The sequence below is a fragment of the Hyla sarda genome, chromosome 3, assembly GCF_029499605.1.
Source record: "Hyla sarda isolate aHylSar1 chromosome 3, aHylSar1.hap1, whole genome shotgun sequence".
NCBI classification, from domain to species: Eukaryota; Metazoa; Chordata; class Amphibia; order Anura; family Hylidae; genus Hyla; species Hyla sarda.
This window is the reverse complement of record NC_079191.1, coordinates 332,996,503-333,014,512: the sequence shown is the minus strand read 5'-3', so window position 1 is coordinate 333,014,512 and position 18,010 is coordinate 332,996,503. Positions and strand designations below refer to the sequence as shown.

The 18,010-nt window shown below is 43.4% G+C and overlaps 1 protein-coding gene across 1 annotated transcript in view; it reads right to left on the bottom strand.

The window, feature by feature from the left end:
• Positions 1 to 16,509: 16,509 nt before the first annotated feature.
• Positions 16,510 to 18,010, bottom strand: part of LOC130360801 (sulfotransferase 6B1-like) — a 33,011-nt gene continuing 31,510 nt past the window's right edge. Inside the window, exon 7 of the mRNA XM_056563365.1 lies at positions 16,510 to 16,705. Within this exon, the coding sequence (XP_056419340.1) occupies positions 16,575 to 16,705 (131 nt within the window). The 3' untranslated portion in view covers positions 16,510 to 16,574. The remainder of the gene's footprint in view (positions 16,706 to 18,010) is intronic.

Below are 18,010 nucleotides of genomic sequence, written 5' to 3'. Positions count from 1 at the left end.
GAAGACCTCCTCCTTCCTTCTCTCCTGGTGACATGGTTTGGCTTTCATCCAAATACATTCGCTTCAAGGTTCCCTGCTACTAACTTGGTCCTCGCTACCTTGTCCCCTTCCAGGTTTTGTAAAAAATTAACCCAGTCTTCTCCATCTGCCTGCTACGTTGCATATTCCCAATTCCTTCCACGTCTCGCTCCTCAAGCCCCTTGTCATAAACCGGTTTTCTCAAAAGAATCTTGTCCCCACGCCACCCACGCCAGTCTCTGGCTCTTCTGACATCAACAAGGTTAAAGAGATTCTTGCCACAAAAACTGTGAGAGGTAAAAAAAAATTTCTGATGGGCTGGGAGGGTTTCGGTCCTGAGGAGAGATCTTGGGAGCCAGAGGAGAAGTTTTCTGAACTGTAAATGGAGGGGGAGACCAAAGGGGGGGGGGGGGTACTGTTATGTTCCACGCTCCGGCCACACATGCTGGCCATGAGCGCATGGCCCCATTAACCCCTGCTGCTGGCGGGTCTGGAATTCACATCACAGGATGTGCCGCATGCGAATCCCAGCCCGTCACTCACCTAGTGCTCCTTCTGCCTCCTCCTCTGCCTTTCTGCTCTGGCGTACGTGTCCCCCGTCCCCTATAATTAAGTGAACACCTGTGGCTTAGTTATAAGTTCCACCACCTCCCACACTTCCCTGCCGGATCTTTGTTGCCCAATTGCCTGAGAGAAAGCATTCCTGAGAGTTGCCTTGCCATGTTTCTGACCCTTAGTTCTGTGACCTGACCTTGCTCCTTTGCCGCCTGCCTACTGACCTCCTGCTACGTCCCTGACTATGCCTTTGTGCCGCCTGCCCTGACCATCTGCTATCCTGACCACGTGTTGCCATATCCTACCTGTGCCTCGTATCTCCTCAGCCACCTGTGTGGTCGAGCTGGGCCTGGGTGCCACCTGCTGCAGCAAGACCATCCCGCTTTGTGGCGGGCTCTGGTGAAAACCAGTGGTACCTTAGACTTTGCTCCTGGGTACGGTCCATGTCATCTGTCACACAGGTCTAGCGGATCCACTATCACAAGTGTTCCTGTCTACTGAACCATAAGTGTTACAATTATATTTTGACAGATCGGACATTTGCGCATGCAGGGATACCAAATATGTTTAATTATTATTTTTGATACTTTTTTAAGTAAAATTGGGAAAGGGGTGATTGAAATTTTTATTGGGGGAACGGCTTTTTCACTTTTTTTTTTTTACTTTTTTTGCTTTTATTTATAACTCACAATTTTTTTTAGCAATCCTTAGATTGCAGATACTAAACAGTGCTATGCATAGGCATAGCACTGATCAGTGTTATCGGCAATCTTCTGCTCTTGTCTGCTGGAAGGCAGATCAGAAGACCCGGGGAGAGCGGTGGAGGCAGGTGAGGGGACCTCCGTCTGCCATCTTGGATGATCTGATCCCCATGGCCGTGCTGCAGGCAATCAGATCAGCCATTGCAATAGCCGCACTGCCGCAGATGCCGTGACCTGTATAGATCCCAGCATCTGAGGGGTTACCGGTGGGTCCTAGGCTGCTGATAACAGCTGGGTCCTGCTGTGCATGACGCGAGCACTGTCATGTACAGGACATATGTCCTGGTGTGCGAAAGTACCAGCGCATCAGGACGTACATTTACGTCTATTGTCCTTAAGGGGTCGAAAGAGTACCTGTCACCAAAACTTTTAATATATTGTTCCTTATGTTATTATAAGAAACTTACTTGCTGCTAAAATTCTCAACCCAACTTGTATATGTTTTTTAAGTGGTACTCCCGTGAATTTTTTTTTTTTTAAATCAACTGTGCCAGAAACAGATCTGTAAATTGCTTCTATTTAAAAAATCTTCTTCCAGTGCTTATTAGCTGCTGTATGCTCAAGAAGTTCTTTTTTTTTAAATTTCTTTTCTGTCTGACCACAGTGCTCTCTGTAGATAATACCATTATATGTATATTTGTAATATACATTGGTTTAAAAAATATTTTTGTCCCTGCAGCTATTGCCTGTGTGTCTCTATGAGGAGACCAAATACAGGAAATGAGGGTGGACAAGCAGGGCTCTGTGCAGTGAGGACAAGCAGGGCTCTGTGCAGTGAGGACCAGCAGGGCCCTGTACTCTGAGGATCTGTGACATGCCCCGTCTCACACATGAGGATGATTGACAAGCCAGGAGCCTGCACAGAGCCCTGGTTTTCATGCAGTTACTTCCTGTATTTGGACTTCTCATAGAGACACACGGGCAATAGCTGAAGGGACAGCATTTTGTCACCCAAAAATATACACATTTTTTAACCAATGTATATTACAAATATACATATACAGTAACCCCCTGACATGCAATGGCCCGACATATGATCAAATCGACATACGATGGCCTCTCAGAGGCCATCGCATGTCGATGTCAGCATCGACATATGATGCATTTATATGTCGGGGCCATCGCATTAACTGCTATCCGACAATGCAAAATGCTTAAGCTGCTGTCGGATAGAAGTTTAAGCATCCCGGACAGGTTCACTTACCTATTCCCGCTGCTCCGGGTCCACTTCGCGATCCTCCGGCGTCTTCTGCATCTTCTCCGGGGTCCAGGCCTCGCTTTCCGGCGTCGTTATTACGTTGTGCGCACTCCGTCCCAGCGTAATAACGTCAACAGAAAGCGAGGCCCGGACACCGGGGAAGATGCGGAAGAAGCCAGAGGATCCCGAAGAAGACGCCGGAGCAGCGGGACAGCATCGGGAGCCCCTGGGACAGCATCGGGAGCGGTGAGGACGCGGTCCGGAGCGGCGGGGACAGGTGAGTATTAAATGCACTTTTTACATTGCACGAATCCCTCAACATACGATGGATTCGACAAACGATGGGTCATTTGGAACGAATTACCATCGTATGTTGAGGGACCACTGTAATGGTATTATCTACATTATGTAAAAAGTTTTTGTTGACGAAAGGTACACATTATAACTAGAGATGAGCGAACTTACAGTAAATTCGATTCGTCACGAACTTCTCGGCTCGGCAGTTGATGTCTTTTCCTGCATAAATTAGTTCAGCTTTCAAGTGCTCATGTGGGCTGTAAAATGTGGATATAGTCCTAGGAAAGAGTCTCCTAGGACTGTATCCACCTTTTCCAGCCCACGGGAGCACCTGAAAGCTGAACTCATTTATGCAGGAAAAGTCATCAACTGCCGAGCCGAGAAGTTCGTGACGAATCAAATTTACTGTAAGTTCCCTCATCTCTAATTATAACTGTAATGAGGCTAGGTTTCCAAAGTTTTTTTCTGGCATTTTTCTTTCCCCCCAAAAAGCCAGAAAAACTGCCACTTATTTTTCTTGCATTTTTTCTGGCACTTTTGCCTTTGAGTGGAAAATGTTTTTTTGGCCCCTTTGGCGTTTTTTCAAAATTTGTTAATAAAAAAATAAAAATAAAGGATGTAGTAGTATTTAAAGATATTTATATTTTTTATAATTAAATTTTTATTCATTTTTAAACAGGAATCAATTTATGTGGGGAGGCAGGGAACTAAAAATGTAGCCGGCAATAATAAAAATTTAGAAAATGTTAAATGTTAAAATAATATATTTTTTATAATTAATTTAGTAAAACTTTTTATTAGTAATGGACTTTAATAATGTGTTTAATAAATGTGTGTTTTTAACTTTTTACACTTTTTTTCTTTATTTTTTAAATTTTTTGGTAGTACTACTACTCCCAGCATGGAACAGACTGTTATATGATAAGAGTACTCTAATGAGTAGTAGTACCTGTACTAATAGACAGATCGCCCCGGGCCGCTCTTCTCCGCTCCCTGCACTGTACTCTGCGATGTGAATTCATGAGGATTCATATTTCCCACAGAGATCTGAGATTGGCCAGTTGGTTCCAGCCAATCACAACTCTCTGCGGTAAATATGAATAGGTGTATATGTTGCACATATGTTGAAAGTATGGTCAATAATTCCAATGTGCGAAGGGAACGGGCTGGGTGAAACCAGAAGTGTTTTTATTTAACTGTGTACCCCGCGTTTCCAGTTTTTTCCTACCTAATCCTTGTTGGGGAGGAAAATCAACAAAGGAGGAAGCTTTTGACTTCATATCCCATTCTCATTGTTAGGGCTCTGCCCTCTGCTTCCGGCAGTGGACGTGCCCGCTTACCTTCCGCCCGGTCCTCTTCCGTGCCGCTTACCTTCCGCGTGCCGGCTTTTCTAAATTTAAAGGGCCAGTGCACCAATAATTGGTGCTTGTCCCAAACCAATCCTATTTAGTTCCGGCACTTCCTCCTGTTCCCTGACAGATCTTTGTGCCCTAGTTGGCAAAAGAAAGTGTATATTTGTGTCTTGCCTTGCCGTGTATCTTATCCATTTCTACATATACTGACCTTGCTCCTGTGCCACCTGCCTTTTGACCTCCTGCTACATGACCTGACTCTGCTTCATTGCCACCTGTCCTGACCTCCTGCCTGTACTGACTACGTCTGTGCCTCATCCTTCCTGTGCCACATTATACCTCTGCTTCCTGTGGGGATGAGGCGTATCAGGGGTAACGACCTGGGTGCCGCCTGCCGCAGCAAGTTATTCCCACCTTGCTGCGGGCTCTGGTAAAAAACAGCGGCACCTTAGATTCCGCTCCCTGGTATGGCCCAAGCCATCTTCCTCAACAGGTAAGTGGATCCACCTAACTACAGCCGTTACAGTAAGATCAGGCCATGGATCAGGCCAAGGTTCCTCTGCCCAGTGTCTCTGATCTCTCTGTAATTGCCGCACAGCAGTCCATGCAGATTGAGCAGCAAGCATAGCAGTTGTCTCAGCTTACCGCTCTGGTGCAGCAGTTTCTCACCTCACAACAGCCACAACCGTCTTCAGTGGAACCTTCAGTGTCATCAGCTCCAGTGGCTTCCGGTGGCTCCAAGATTCGTTTATCTTTGCCTTCCAAGTATGACGGAGATCCAAAGTTGTGTAGAGGTTTTGCCACTTAGTGCTCTATGCATCTGGAACTCTTGGCTGACCAGTTCCCTATGGAACGTGCTAAAATGGCATTCATCATTAGTCTTCTGTCTAGCAAAGCTTTGGCCTGGACTACTCATCTTTGGTATCGTAATGATCCAGTGTCTGCTAACCTCCAGTCCTTCCTTGCAGAATTCTGCAATGTCTTTGAAGAACCGGCGCGGGCTTCCTCGGCTGAGACAGCTCTGTTGAATCTCTGTCAAGGGAACTCTTCTGTAGGGGGATTATGCGGCACAATTCCACATCCTGACATCCGAACTGGCTTGGAATGATGAGGCCTTGTGCGCTACCTTCAAAAAAGGACTTACTAGCAGAATCAAAGATGCCCTTGCTGCACGAGACCTTCCGACTTCCCTGAGTGACCCAATCAACCTGACTACTCTAATTGATGTCCGATTTTCTGAGAGACAGGAAGAGCTTCGTCATGAAAGAAAACCTGTCCGAACACGTCGGTGTCCTTGCCTGGCACCAGTGTTCCAGCGTCCGCTTCATTCTTCTCCAATGCCAACAGAGGAGGAGCCTATGCAGGTGGATCGGACTAGATTGTCTTCTCAGGAGAGGTCTCGTCATTATGAGGAGAATTTGTGTCTCTACTGTGCCAGTTCGGAGCACTTCCTTAAAGACTGTCCAATTTGTCCGCAGCATTCGGGAAACGCTCGCAACTAGGGCACGTAGGAGAGGTGTCCTTGGGTGATAATAGTACCTCTCCATGTTTGACCATGCCTGTTCAAGTCTAGACCTCCATGAAGACTTCTTTCTCCACTTCTGCCTTCTTGGATTCCAGTTCTGCAGGAAATTTTATTGATGCTTCATTGATCCAAAAGCATCATCTCCCTGTGTATTGGCTTGTCAAGCCTCTATATATTTCTTAAGTTAATGGAGAGAACCTGAATGGAAGGGTCCTGTTTCGCACTAAACCTCTCATCATGCAGGTGGGAGTGTTACATAAGGAGAAGATAGAGTTCTTTGTGTTCCTCATTGTACCTCTGAAGTTCTTCTAGGACTTCCTTGGCTTCAGCGTCGCTCTCTGCAACTTGACCGGAACACTGGAGAGGTTTCTCGTTGGAGAACTTTCTGTCATGGACACTGTTTGGGGTCCACCCAGCCTAAGACTGGGAAGACAGAATATTGACAATCTGATGGTGAATTATAACATCAATCTGAGTGATGGCATGTGGATTGGATGGATAGCGTGGCAGCCAATCCGCTCTCAGTATGTCCTGGATGGTGATGTCATCAAGGGAGGTTTTAAAAAAACCCCGGTCTGGCGTTCCTGAGCTCAGTGCCTGTTGTTCTCTTGACAAAGCTGCGTCTTGTAACTTAACATGTTGAGGGGGGCTGAGAATTGATTTTAAACATAGTATTGTCCCCTGCCCGCACAACAAACTGCAGGTGCATGCGGTGACTGCATAATTAGTGTCAGGTAGCCAGGCTGGCACCGTTCACATATAGAGATAGCTATATGGAGAGAACAACACTGCATTTTTTATCTGTTGGTCAATTTGTTTGAGAAATAATAAAGAATAAAAGTTTTTATATATGGGAAATAGGGTATTTTTTTTTATCACCCTGGTTATCTATAGGTATATGGCACCCAGCCTAAGACGGCCCCATCTTCTTCTATTAAGTCGGGCCTACCTCTCCCTTATCGAAATTATTCTGATGTGTTCTGCGAGAAGCAGGCAGAAACTCTTCCTTCCACATCATCCCTGTGATTGCCCCATTGATAATCAACCTGGCACTACTCCTCCCTGGGGAAGAATTTACCCCCCTGTCAGTACCTGAGACGCAAGCTATGGCTAAATACATCCAAGAAAACCTACAAAAGGGTTTCATCCGGAAGTCCACCTCTCCAGCCGGGGCTGGATTCTTCTTTGTAGGAAAAAAGGATGGATCTCTGTGTCCCTGTATTGACTATCGGGGTTTAAACAATATTACAATCAAAAATATTACGATCATGTCTGTCTGGTCCTTCAGCGTCTTCGGGAGAATCATCTGTATGCCAAGTTTGAGAAATGCCTCTTTCAGAGAATAAGTCTTCAATTTCTTGGATACATAGTCTCCAACCAAGGTCTACAGATGGATCCGGCCAAGCTTTCTGTGGTATTGGACTGGCCACGTCCTTCTGGTCTATGGGCTATTCAACGATTTTTGGGGTTAGCCTATTACTACCGTCAATTCATTTCACACTTTTCTTCCTTGGTTGCCCCAATTATAGCCCTCACCAAAAAGAACTGCAACCCCAAGAACTGGTCTCCTGAGGCTGAGGAGGCCTTCACTCAGTTAAAATTTGCCTTCTCTTCAGCACCTGTTCTCTCAAGACCTGACCCTGAAAAGCCGTTCTTTTTGGAGGTAGACACATCTTGCGTAGGAGCTGGCACAGTTTTAACTCAGAAAACCTCCAAAGGCAAGAATATGACCTATGTTTTTTTCTCCAAGACCTTTTCACCAGCAGAGAGGAATTACTCTATTGGGGTGAGCATCTTTACGGATCACAAGAACATTTTGTATCTTCAGTCAGCTCAACATCTGAATCCTCGCCAGGCAAGATGGTCGCTCTATTTCTCCAGGATCAACTTTTAATTCATTTCCGTCCTGCCAACAAAAACATTAGAGCCGATGCACTCTCCAGGTCCTCAGATGTGGTTGGTAAGATTCTACTCCTCATTATATTATTCTACCTGTTTGGTTCCTGTAGCACCTGCAGTCCTCCAGCAAGCTCCACCTGGAAGATCCTTCGTACCACCTCTATTGAGACACAGAGTGCTGAGCTGGGGTCATTCTTCCTTGGTAGCTGGCCATTCCGGTGTGTGTAAGTCTTTTCAATTAATCTCTCGCCATTATTGGTGACCCAGATTCAAACGAGATGTCACAGACTTTGTAATTTCCTGTGCTACCTGTGCTCCAGACAAGACTCCTCAGCAGAGACCTGCCTGCCTTCTACAGCCTCTTCCTATGCCGGACACTCCTTGGTCACAAATCGCTATGGATTTTATCACCAATCTGCCCCCATCCTATAACTATATGGTCATCTGGGAGGTGGTCGATCGGTTTTCCAAGATGGCTCATTTTATTCCATTGCCCGGTTTACCATCTGCTCCGCAACTGGCCAAACACTTCCTTCAGCATATCTTCCACATACATGGCCTCCCTTCTCACATTGTCCCAGACTGTGGTGTGCAATTTGTCTTTAAGTTCTGGAGAGCTTTATGCTCTCGTCTAAAAATGAAGTTGGATTTCTCATCTTCCTTTCACCCTCAATCCAATGGGCAAGTTGAGAGAGTAAATCAAGTTCTGGGAGAATTTCTTTGTCACTTTTCTTCGGCCCGACAGGACGACTGGGTCAATCTTTTACCCTGGGCGGAATTCTCCTACAATCCTAGAGACTCTGAGGCCACAAAGTCTTCTCCATTTTTTTTGTTGTCTACGGTCTTCATCCTCATCCTCCTCTTCCTCTTCCAGTCTCCTCGGGCGTGTCAGCCATTGATGAACTTGTTCAGGATTTCACGTCCATCTGGCAACTCAGCATTCTCTGCTTCAAGCCTCTTCCCATATGAAATCTCAGGTGCATAAGAAAAGAAGATCTCCTCCATCTTTCTCTCCCGGTGATAAGGTCTGGTTATCCTCCAAATATATCCATTTCAAGATTCCCAGCTACAAGTTGAGCCCTCGTTTCCTGGGACTGTTTGAGGTTTTACAAAAGATTAATCAGGTCTCTTATAAACTTCATCTTCCTTCTTCCCTACGCATTCCAAATTCTTTCCATGTCTTCCTTCTCAAGCCAGTTGTGATCAATCAGCCACATTCACTATACTCTAGCGCTATGAAGCCTGGAGAAATAGTGTGGTCTCTAGCCAACTAATAAAACCCCTTTAACACAGGGTTGTGTACTTTATTGTGAAGATAAGAGTTGAAAATGTGAGATGTAATGTCCTATAACTAGGGGAAATGTTTTCATTTAACAAGGTGGAATACCCATGGTACGTTATTGACACAATACAGCATAACCAACTATTATTCTCTACTTTTGGTTGTCATCCAACTTTCCCTACTAACTAGTTCCATCACAGGTATTTTACCTGGAATGTCTGCAAAAAATTTCCTTTTGGTAACCATAGAACATAACATCTAACATTTTCAACATAAGTAGACATTAATAAACAATAGCATTATAGGCCTGAATACGGTTACCAACTTTTAGAGTCCTCAGTAAAATAGTCTGAACTTAGGTACCAAATAGGGCAAACTGGTGGTGTATCAACATCGTCTATTATCTGTACTGCCGCATTCCTGGCAAAACTACTGGGTTGACCCAAAGTCTCATAAGTCAGAACATTTGGTTGTCTCCTGTTCCTGCTGGGCTGTATCCTGTCTAGCAGAAAGGCATCTGAAGCGTCTTCAAACTCGCCTTTGTCACTGTCAACTCTCTCTGTGGATTTTTCTGGTGAGGAGTTTTCTTCTGTGTTCTCTGATGGACGTGTAGTGTGTTCCAGCTGAATCACAGGTTCATCCTCAGTAGTTTCCACTGTAGCTTCCTCGTTTTTTCCTCACTTGTTTCCAACTGGCGAGGGAAGAATTCCGCTGCTTCCGGATTCAGTTCTATGTCTTCCCTAGTGTAATCTGTTTGGGTTACAGGGATGAATGATCTCCATTGCTCTTGTTCAAGGTCCGATTCACCTTCTGATATTCCCTCCGATATCTGTGTCACTGGTTGAGGAGTGTTTGAACCTTGACCTCGTCTTCTGGCACAGGGTCTGTCAGGTATCTGCTGACCTTGGTTGACGGGTAAGTAATCGCAAGGCAATAACAAATTGCGATGTAGAATTCTGGTTTGGCCTTTTCTGGTTTCTGGCTTTACCTCATACACTGGGCTATATTCACATTTGTGGTAGCCCTTGGGGGGATATAATACAATGGGGGTGTTGCTTCGGTATATGAGGGGTTCATTTAACCCCTGTCACTCGTGACGCCAGGGTGAGGGTTAAGACGCAGAGGTAAATCTTCGGCCTATGGCCACCCTTCCCAGAAACGATAGGTGCGTGCTTAAATGAATGAAGGTCCACAATGGGGATGAACTTGAACTTGCATAAACTTTACTGAAGTACTTGTGGTACATCCAATTAACAGCAACAGTCTTAGTAATACAGTCTCTATACAGCTCAGCAATGATTGACAGATGCTGCGGACCATTGACTTATCCAATGATTAATTGAATTAGGATTTGTGCAGAGATCCGTCCGGATTTAGGGGTCCGTTTAGGTCCGGTGATCTTGCGGAGTTAACAGGGATTGAGACAACTCACAGTTTTGTATGAATGGCCATTGCCGCAAGGCTTGGGCCTAGTCACTGCGGAAGATAGCTGCGCAGATCCGTCCTCATCAGCAGCGCAGGAACAAGAGAGCGATTAATGGCCGCCGCTCCATTATATGGGCAGGGCCATTTTGGATTGGTCCATGTCAGCTGTCACTCACCGTTACAAGGCATGGTGGGTGAACACGTCACTGGGACCTCCTAAGGTCCAAAAGCAAAACCATAGAGTTTTCCACCTGATCACATGACCCGCAGGTCCTGTTACACCACAAACAGGTAGACAATTCAACATATACACTTTTATACTTATAACTGTATAAATATCAGATAGAACTACTATATGAGAGGTGACAAGGGGAAGACTAGAAAAGAGGGACCCCGACGTCCTAGGGACTCTGACTATGGGGACCTCTACATAGGTAACGTATAAAATACGGTACCGGGATACCACACATTTTTTTCTCAGGACCACAAGTACAGTGTCTTCCCAGAACGATCTCAGTTTTCCTGGTCCTCCTCATTCAGTAAGGTTTCTTACAAGGACTCTACTGCCATTTGAGAGTTCTATTCCATTAATTTTTCTGTTGTAGTGTTCTTTGCGCAGCTTGGGTAGCTACCTTTGAAGCCAACTGATAGGCTTCAGTCATCCTATCTGTCCACATTTTTACATACTCAGAGTGATTCTTATATTTTTCTGTTACTGGGGTGTTAAACATACTGTCTATTGGTAGTCTTAGATATCTCCCGAACAGTAGGAAAAATTTAGAATATCCCGTAGCGTTACTTTTGGTGCAGTTGTAGGTGTGTATTACCTGGGCAAGTGAGTTCTTCCAGTCTTTCTTGGAATATGGTGACAAGCATAGACAACAGAGTACGACTGAATCTTTCGCGTTGCCCATTATCTTTTGGGAACTTTGGTCTGCATTGCAGCAGAAAATGCCGATGCGTTCAGGCGCTCTCCTCGCAAGTGTAGATCAATCCAAGGTCGGATGCAAATCAAATCCAGGATGGGAAATGATATATAGGCAAAAGGATTTTATTTAACATAAAAGAATAAAATGAGGATAGTGAAAAAGGCTGTAACATGGGGGGTGGGACAACGCGTTTCGAAGGGCGTGATCCCTTCTTCGTCAGGTCCAATGGTTATGCAGATGGAGATGTCATCATTTATACTGGTGAGTAAAAGACCGCTAAAATCATACACAGGTGTTGCGGAACAGTAAATCTCTTAAAATGACATATCCTTAGTTCTAAAACAGTAGAAAATTAATAAAAAAGGATTTTAACAAAACAATTTGATGTTATAAAAAAAAACATTGAATAAAATATGCAATTATATTTATAAGATTGTGCATAAACTCAATACTACAGTTACTGATAGCCCTCTCTTCGTACAGAACCTCGGTGTACTGGTATGCTAGGAAAAATGCGGACTATGTTTAGTGCAACAGAATGGGACCTGTCCATTCTTAGTAGGGGAGACTCCGGGAGAAAAAAGAGAAAAAAAGCTGTATATCTATATTGCACACATTCATATTTTTATGTATGATTATTTATATTTTTGATATTTATATTTTTGATATCGTATCTCCAGGAAATTTAGTATTATCTTAGTTTCATGCGCTGTCAGATTTAACGAATCAATTCGATCGCTTCATTAAGCCCGTGAGGTTGTAACGTTTGGAGATGGTAGATCCAATACATTTCCTTTTTTGCCAGAGCTTCCAAACGGTTCCCACAATTTTTGGGGATATGGTCTATAGGTAAAATGGTTATGCTATCTTCGGTTCCTCCATGTTTTGTCGACAGGTGCCTGGAGAGGCTATGGCACATGTAGTTCTTTTTGATATTACATCCATGTTGATTTAATCTAATGTGAAACTGCTGTGATGTCCGGTCCACATACTGTTTTTCACAGATACAGGTAACAAGATAAATGACAAATTTGGTCTGACAGGTCATGTGGAACTTGATAGGAAATTTACTCTCAGTTATTAGGAGTAACGGCACATTGCTGCGCTTTTTTTCTGTTCCCTCTTTTTTCTATAGTTTCCCCATTATCTTTTGGATGATATGTGGCAGTGTTTTCCTAAGGCCAAGAATAACTGACTTTCAAATTCTTTCCCCATGTCATGATGAATTCTGGTAGGAAATCCAAATTTCAAGACAAAGTTACTGAAATCTTATCGACAACTGTCCTGGCTGACTTGTTTGTGGCTGCATAGGCATGAGCAAACCTCCTGAAGTGGTCTATTACTACTAGTATGTACTTGTAACCTCCTTTGCAGGTTTCCAGATGGAGGAAGTCGATGGAGACGGTCTCAAAGGGTTAAGTGGTGATAATATTGTTCAATGGAGCTCTGGTAGGCTTATTGGGGCGTTTGTCTTTCAGACAGGTACATTGGTGATTAATGTGCTGCTCGGTATCTCTCTGCATGTGTGGCCAAAATAATCTTTTTCTGATCAAATTTACAGTCCTTTCAACTGCTAGGTGACTTATTTCTTCATGCAATTCTCTGAACACCAATGAATGATATAGCTTTGGTAACACTAATTGATAACCTGTAAGGGTTTACCGTCTCAAGATTACATCTTCGTCAAGGTATAATTTGGTCCATTGCTTCATTAGTATGAAGAGATGAAGCGGTCCACTTTGTCGTTCCTGCTTTGATGGGAACCTGTTTTGGTTTTTGTACTTCCACACTGGACCGATCACTGAGTCTTCTTTTTGTGCTGCCCTGATGGTCTCTTTAGGTATTTGGGCTACCTTCTTTTGGGTACTATCTATTGTTGATGTGGTATTCAGGAAGGTTATGGGACACAGCCAAGGTGTTTCTTCTATCTGTCATACTTTAAGGGCTTGTGTTATGCAATTGATGACTTTGGGGTCGACTTCTTGGGAACACTGTTGCATGTATTGTTCAGCACTTAGTGGCATACGAGAGAGTACGTCCGCATCTGTATTATTCATTCCTGGATGATATTTGATAGTGAAATTAAAGTCAGCTAGTTCTGCAACCCATTGATGGCCTGTTGCATTTAGTTTAGCCGTAGTTGGAACATAAGTTAGTTGATTGTTGTCAGTATAGACTGCAAACGATGTACAGTAGTATAGATAGCCTCTGAATTTTTCATATATGGCCCACTTCATTGCGAGGAATTCTAGTTTTCTTGAATGCATGTGATAGTTCTTCTCGGCAGGTGTGAGAGTCCTGGACCCGTAAGCGATTACTTTTAATTTTCCCTCCTGCTCTTGGTACAGCACAGCTCCTAGTCCTTCTTGCGAGGCATCACAATGCAGAACAAAGGATTTCCTGTAATCCGAGTAGCCCATAACAGGAGGATGAGTTAAGACCTCAATAAGCTGGTTCAGCACTACCTAGGGGTGGTCAGTCCAGATAGGCTGATGCGAAGGTCGTTGACCTTTTAGTTTTGGTAATGGCTTCTTCCTCTACTTATGTGGGTGAGCCAGTACTGACGTAATGGCTGATGTCTTCTCCGCTGATAGCAATTCATACAGAGGTTTTGCAATCCTGGAAAATTTTTGGATCTAAGATGATAGTAGGAGATTAATCCTAATAACTTCCTTAGTTCTCCAACAGTCTTTGGCTGGTTGTTCCTCAAGGCCAGCACAGACGCAATGTCTGCTGGATCCATGGAATGGCAATCTTTGGACACATGCTTGCCCAGGAATCTGACTTTGTTTCAGAAGCATTCACATTTCCTCACGGTTAACTTGACTCCATGGCCCTTATTTACTAAAAGTGTTGTGTAGGTTTCTTTGTGTGTTTTAATTCCCTACAATTTATTTTCCACGGTATTTACTAAGGTCCCCCTACATTTTCCACTTTCCATACACTTTGTTTTTTTTTTTTTTTTTTTTTTTTTTTTTTTTAACACATGCTCTGATCTGTCTGGTTTTTCTCAGCTCAAATCCACCACATTTCATGTGGAAACCTTAGTAAATATGTTGTTTTTTTGTGAAAATGTCGGGAACACGCCCCTTTTCAGAGACCACGCCCCCTTTCCCAGGCGGCCATGCCCCTTTTTTGGGTTTTCTTAGCAAAATAGAGAGTTAGTCGGGGTTTTTTCAATTCTGGCGGAAATTCTGGCGCAAAATCTGGCGCAGACAGAATTTCTGGCGCAATGCGACAGAATCTGGTGCACAACCTGACAAAACATGTCGGGTTTGCAATAGTAAATGAGGGCCCATGTTTCTGATACCATTGCAGTACCGACCGGACATGCTCCACATGTTCTTGGAGTGATCTGCTGTGAATCAGGTTGTCATCTAGTTATCCCTCAGTCCCATTAGGCAAGTTTCAATGCTGAGTTGAAATTCAGCTGGCGCAGAGCTACTGTAAGGTTAAAAGGTATTCTGATCCACTCATACAGACCCCAAGGTGTGATGAAGGTAGTCAGTGGTTGACTGGATTCTTCCACAAATCCTTGATGGTAGGCTTTCCCTTGGTATGGCACCGAAAACCATTGAACTTCCTCCTAGGCTGTCCAGCATGTCTTGTATCCGTGGGATTGGATGACGGTCAGGGATGGACTTCTGGTTCAACTCCCTGTAGTCGCAACACAGTCTTAAACTAGGAACTAAAGAAAGGAACTTTTAATCCAGGAACTAAAAAGGTTCATCATTTAAGTTCCCCCCTTCTATTTGCAGTACTATGTCATTCAGGCTTTAAACACTCTGCTGCTATCTACTGGCGATTTAGTAGAATTGCAATGGATTTAACTTTCCTACTATGACAGCTATACTAGATGGCTGAAGCTGGACATGTAATAAATATGCATTAGTTTATTTCAGGGGGTGCCTGTTTTTCACATACCTTACATATATATATATATATACACACACACACAGCAGTACAGGGGACAAGAGAAGAGAAGGTTGTGACGCCCACATCAATACATTAGACAGGAGGATCACAGCTGGTGTCAGGAGTGACACCCGCTGTGATCTGTCCTTAACTGCAGGTACTGCTGCTCCCAACATTGAGCACACTCTGCTACATGCTGGGAGCTGTAGTACCTGCATTAATAGACAGATCACAACAGGTATCAGTTTAATAATCCAGCACCCATCTATCTATCTATCTGTGGATCTATCCTCAAGTAAGTAATAAGGGTCACTGCACAGGACAGAAGGTTGCTGTCAGGTACTGACAAGATACATTACTACCTGCTCCTCCAGGCAGTGGATTATGCATCACTATGGAGAGGAGTTCTTATTTCCATTGAGTTGTCATCATCATAATAAGTCAAAGTATGTCAGGCAATTTCAACCTGCTCAATGGCAGCCAAATGCAATGGTCTATTCGCTATGTACTTTAGAAAGATTGCATATATTGTATGATAGATAAATGGTATACTTGCTATGCATTTTAAAAGGATTGTATATTCTGTATGATAAACAGGCATATTGCAACAGGTGTCACTCCTGACACCTGTTGCAATCTGTCTATTAATGCAGGTACTACAGCTCCCAGCATGAAGCAGAGTGTGTTGCTTTTATTTTTAAGGGCAGGAGGGGTGTTAGGAGTAGTTAGGGAATATATTCTGAGTTAGTTTAGAAAATATGGTTTGATGACAGGTACTCTTTAGAGAGAGGAACTAAAATGGGACTTCGTCCATAGAAGAAAATTGTATTATTGTATTTATACCGCTGCAAGAAAGAGATAGCTGGCACTGGTGTATATATACAGCTATGTTGCCATGTACCTAGGTGCAGTGGTATGGAGTAATCCGTGGAATAAATGTAAGAAAGGTGGTGCTCAATCCGATGATATCAGGAAAGAATGTGGAAGAAGGCAGAGGCACTCACTATGCCGGTAAAATACTGTACTTTATTCCAACTAAAGCATAAAATCAGCAGGTGCATACATGTGGGATGCCAGCAGGAGTTGTGATAGCTATTTCGTGCAGGTAGCGCGATCTGAAGAAGCGCTACCGGCGCGAAATAGCTATCACAACTCCTGCTGGCATCCCACGTGTACGCACCTGCTGATTTTATGCTTTCATTGGAATAAAGTACAGTATTTTACCTGCATGGCGAGTGCCTCTGCCTTCTTCCACATTCTCTAAATTGTATTTATGATACCTGTCTCTATTTTACAACTTCATAAAAATATCCTCCCAGTGCTAGCAATGCAATGTACAATAAATGTAGCAAAACCAATGTATTTTATTAAACCCTTCACAAATCATAGGAATAGAAAATCTAAAGCAATGCTTTTATTTAATATGTACAATATTTAGGGTAGTTTATCTTCTCTCCAAATTTTGTTCCTGCAAGATGCTTCTCAAACTTGGCATCCAGCTCTTTGCTCTGTTCCTCGGTAAAAAGACTCTTCCAGTCCCCAATTTCTCCTGGGGTAAAAAATACAACAAATCAAATGTTTTATACATACATATATATGTATATCTATATATACCGTATTTTTCGCCGTATAAGACGCACTTTTTCTGGGGGGGAAAAAGTTGGTGCGTCTTATACTGCGAATACCTGCGGCCATCAACGGCCAGGACCCGCGGCTAATACAGGACATCACCGATCGCGGTGATGCCCTGTATTAACCCTTCAGACGCGGCGAACAAGGTTAAAAATTGACTAAATTTACTCCAGCTCAAACATGGAGCAGAAAAAGCTACTACCAAAGTAAAAAAAAAGAAAAAATTGCTTATGTGAAAGAAAATTATCAACAGGCTGAAACCAGTTGATAAATAAGTCACACATAAGCAAAAAAAAGTAAAGAAAAAAGTACTAAAAAAGGAATACATAAGCAAACATTGATAAATGTCCCTCATTGTGTGTGTGTATGTATGTGTGTATGTTCCAGTATCATGTCCAAACCGCTAAAGATATTAACATGAAAACTTTGCACACATGTTACTTATATGTCAACAACAAACATAGGATAGGTGATTTAACCCTTACTCACCCCCATTTGCCAGGGGCAGGGTCTATGGGAAATATATGTTACTGCATAACTTCAAAACTGCTGGAGATATTTCGATAATACTTGGTCACATGTTACCTATATGTCCACTTAAAATATAGGATAGTTAATTGAACCCTTAACTACCCCCATTTGTGAGGGTCGGGTTTTTGTTTAAAGTCCCATGTAAATCAATGGGAAATGTATGTTCCCACATAACTTCAGTACGGCTGGACATATTTCAATACCTGGTACACATATTACGGGATGGGATAGGAGGTCGGGATAGGAGGTTGGGATGTGAGGTCAGATATGAGGACGGGATATGAGGTCGGGATATGAGGACAGGATATGAGGTGAGATAGGAGGACGGGATAAGGGGTTGGGATATGACAACAATATATGAGGACGGGATATGAAGTCAAAAGCTTCCTCCTTTGTTTATTTACCTCCCCAACAAGGATTAGGAAGGAAAAACCGGGCAATGCTGGGTACTCAGCTAATATTATATATATATATATATATATATATATATATATATATATATATATTCCAAAAATAAGCAGCACATCAAGAAAGATGAAGGTCTGTAGGCAGGGTGCACGCATGCTGGAGCCACGGTCCTCTGGTTCCTTAGTAATAATAGTAGTAATATGCAGCACACCGGAATCAAATGCAAAGTGCTTTATTCCATGTAGTACAAAAGCGACGTTTCGCCGGCCTCACGCCAGCATTC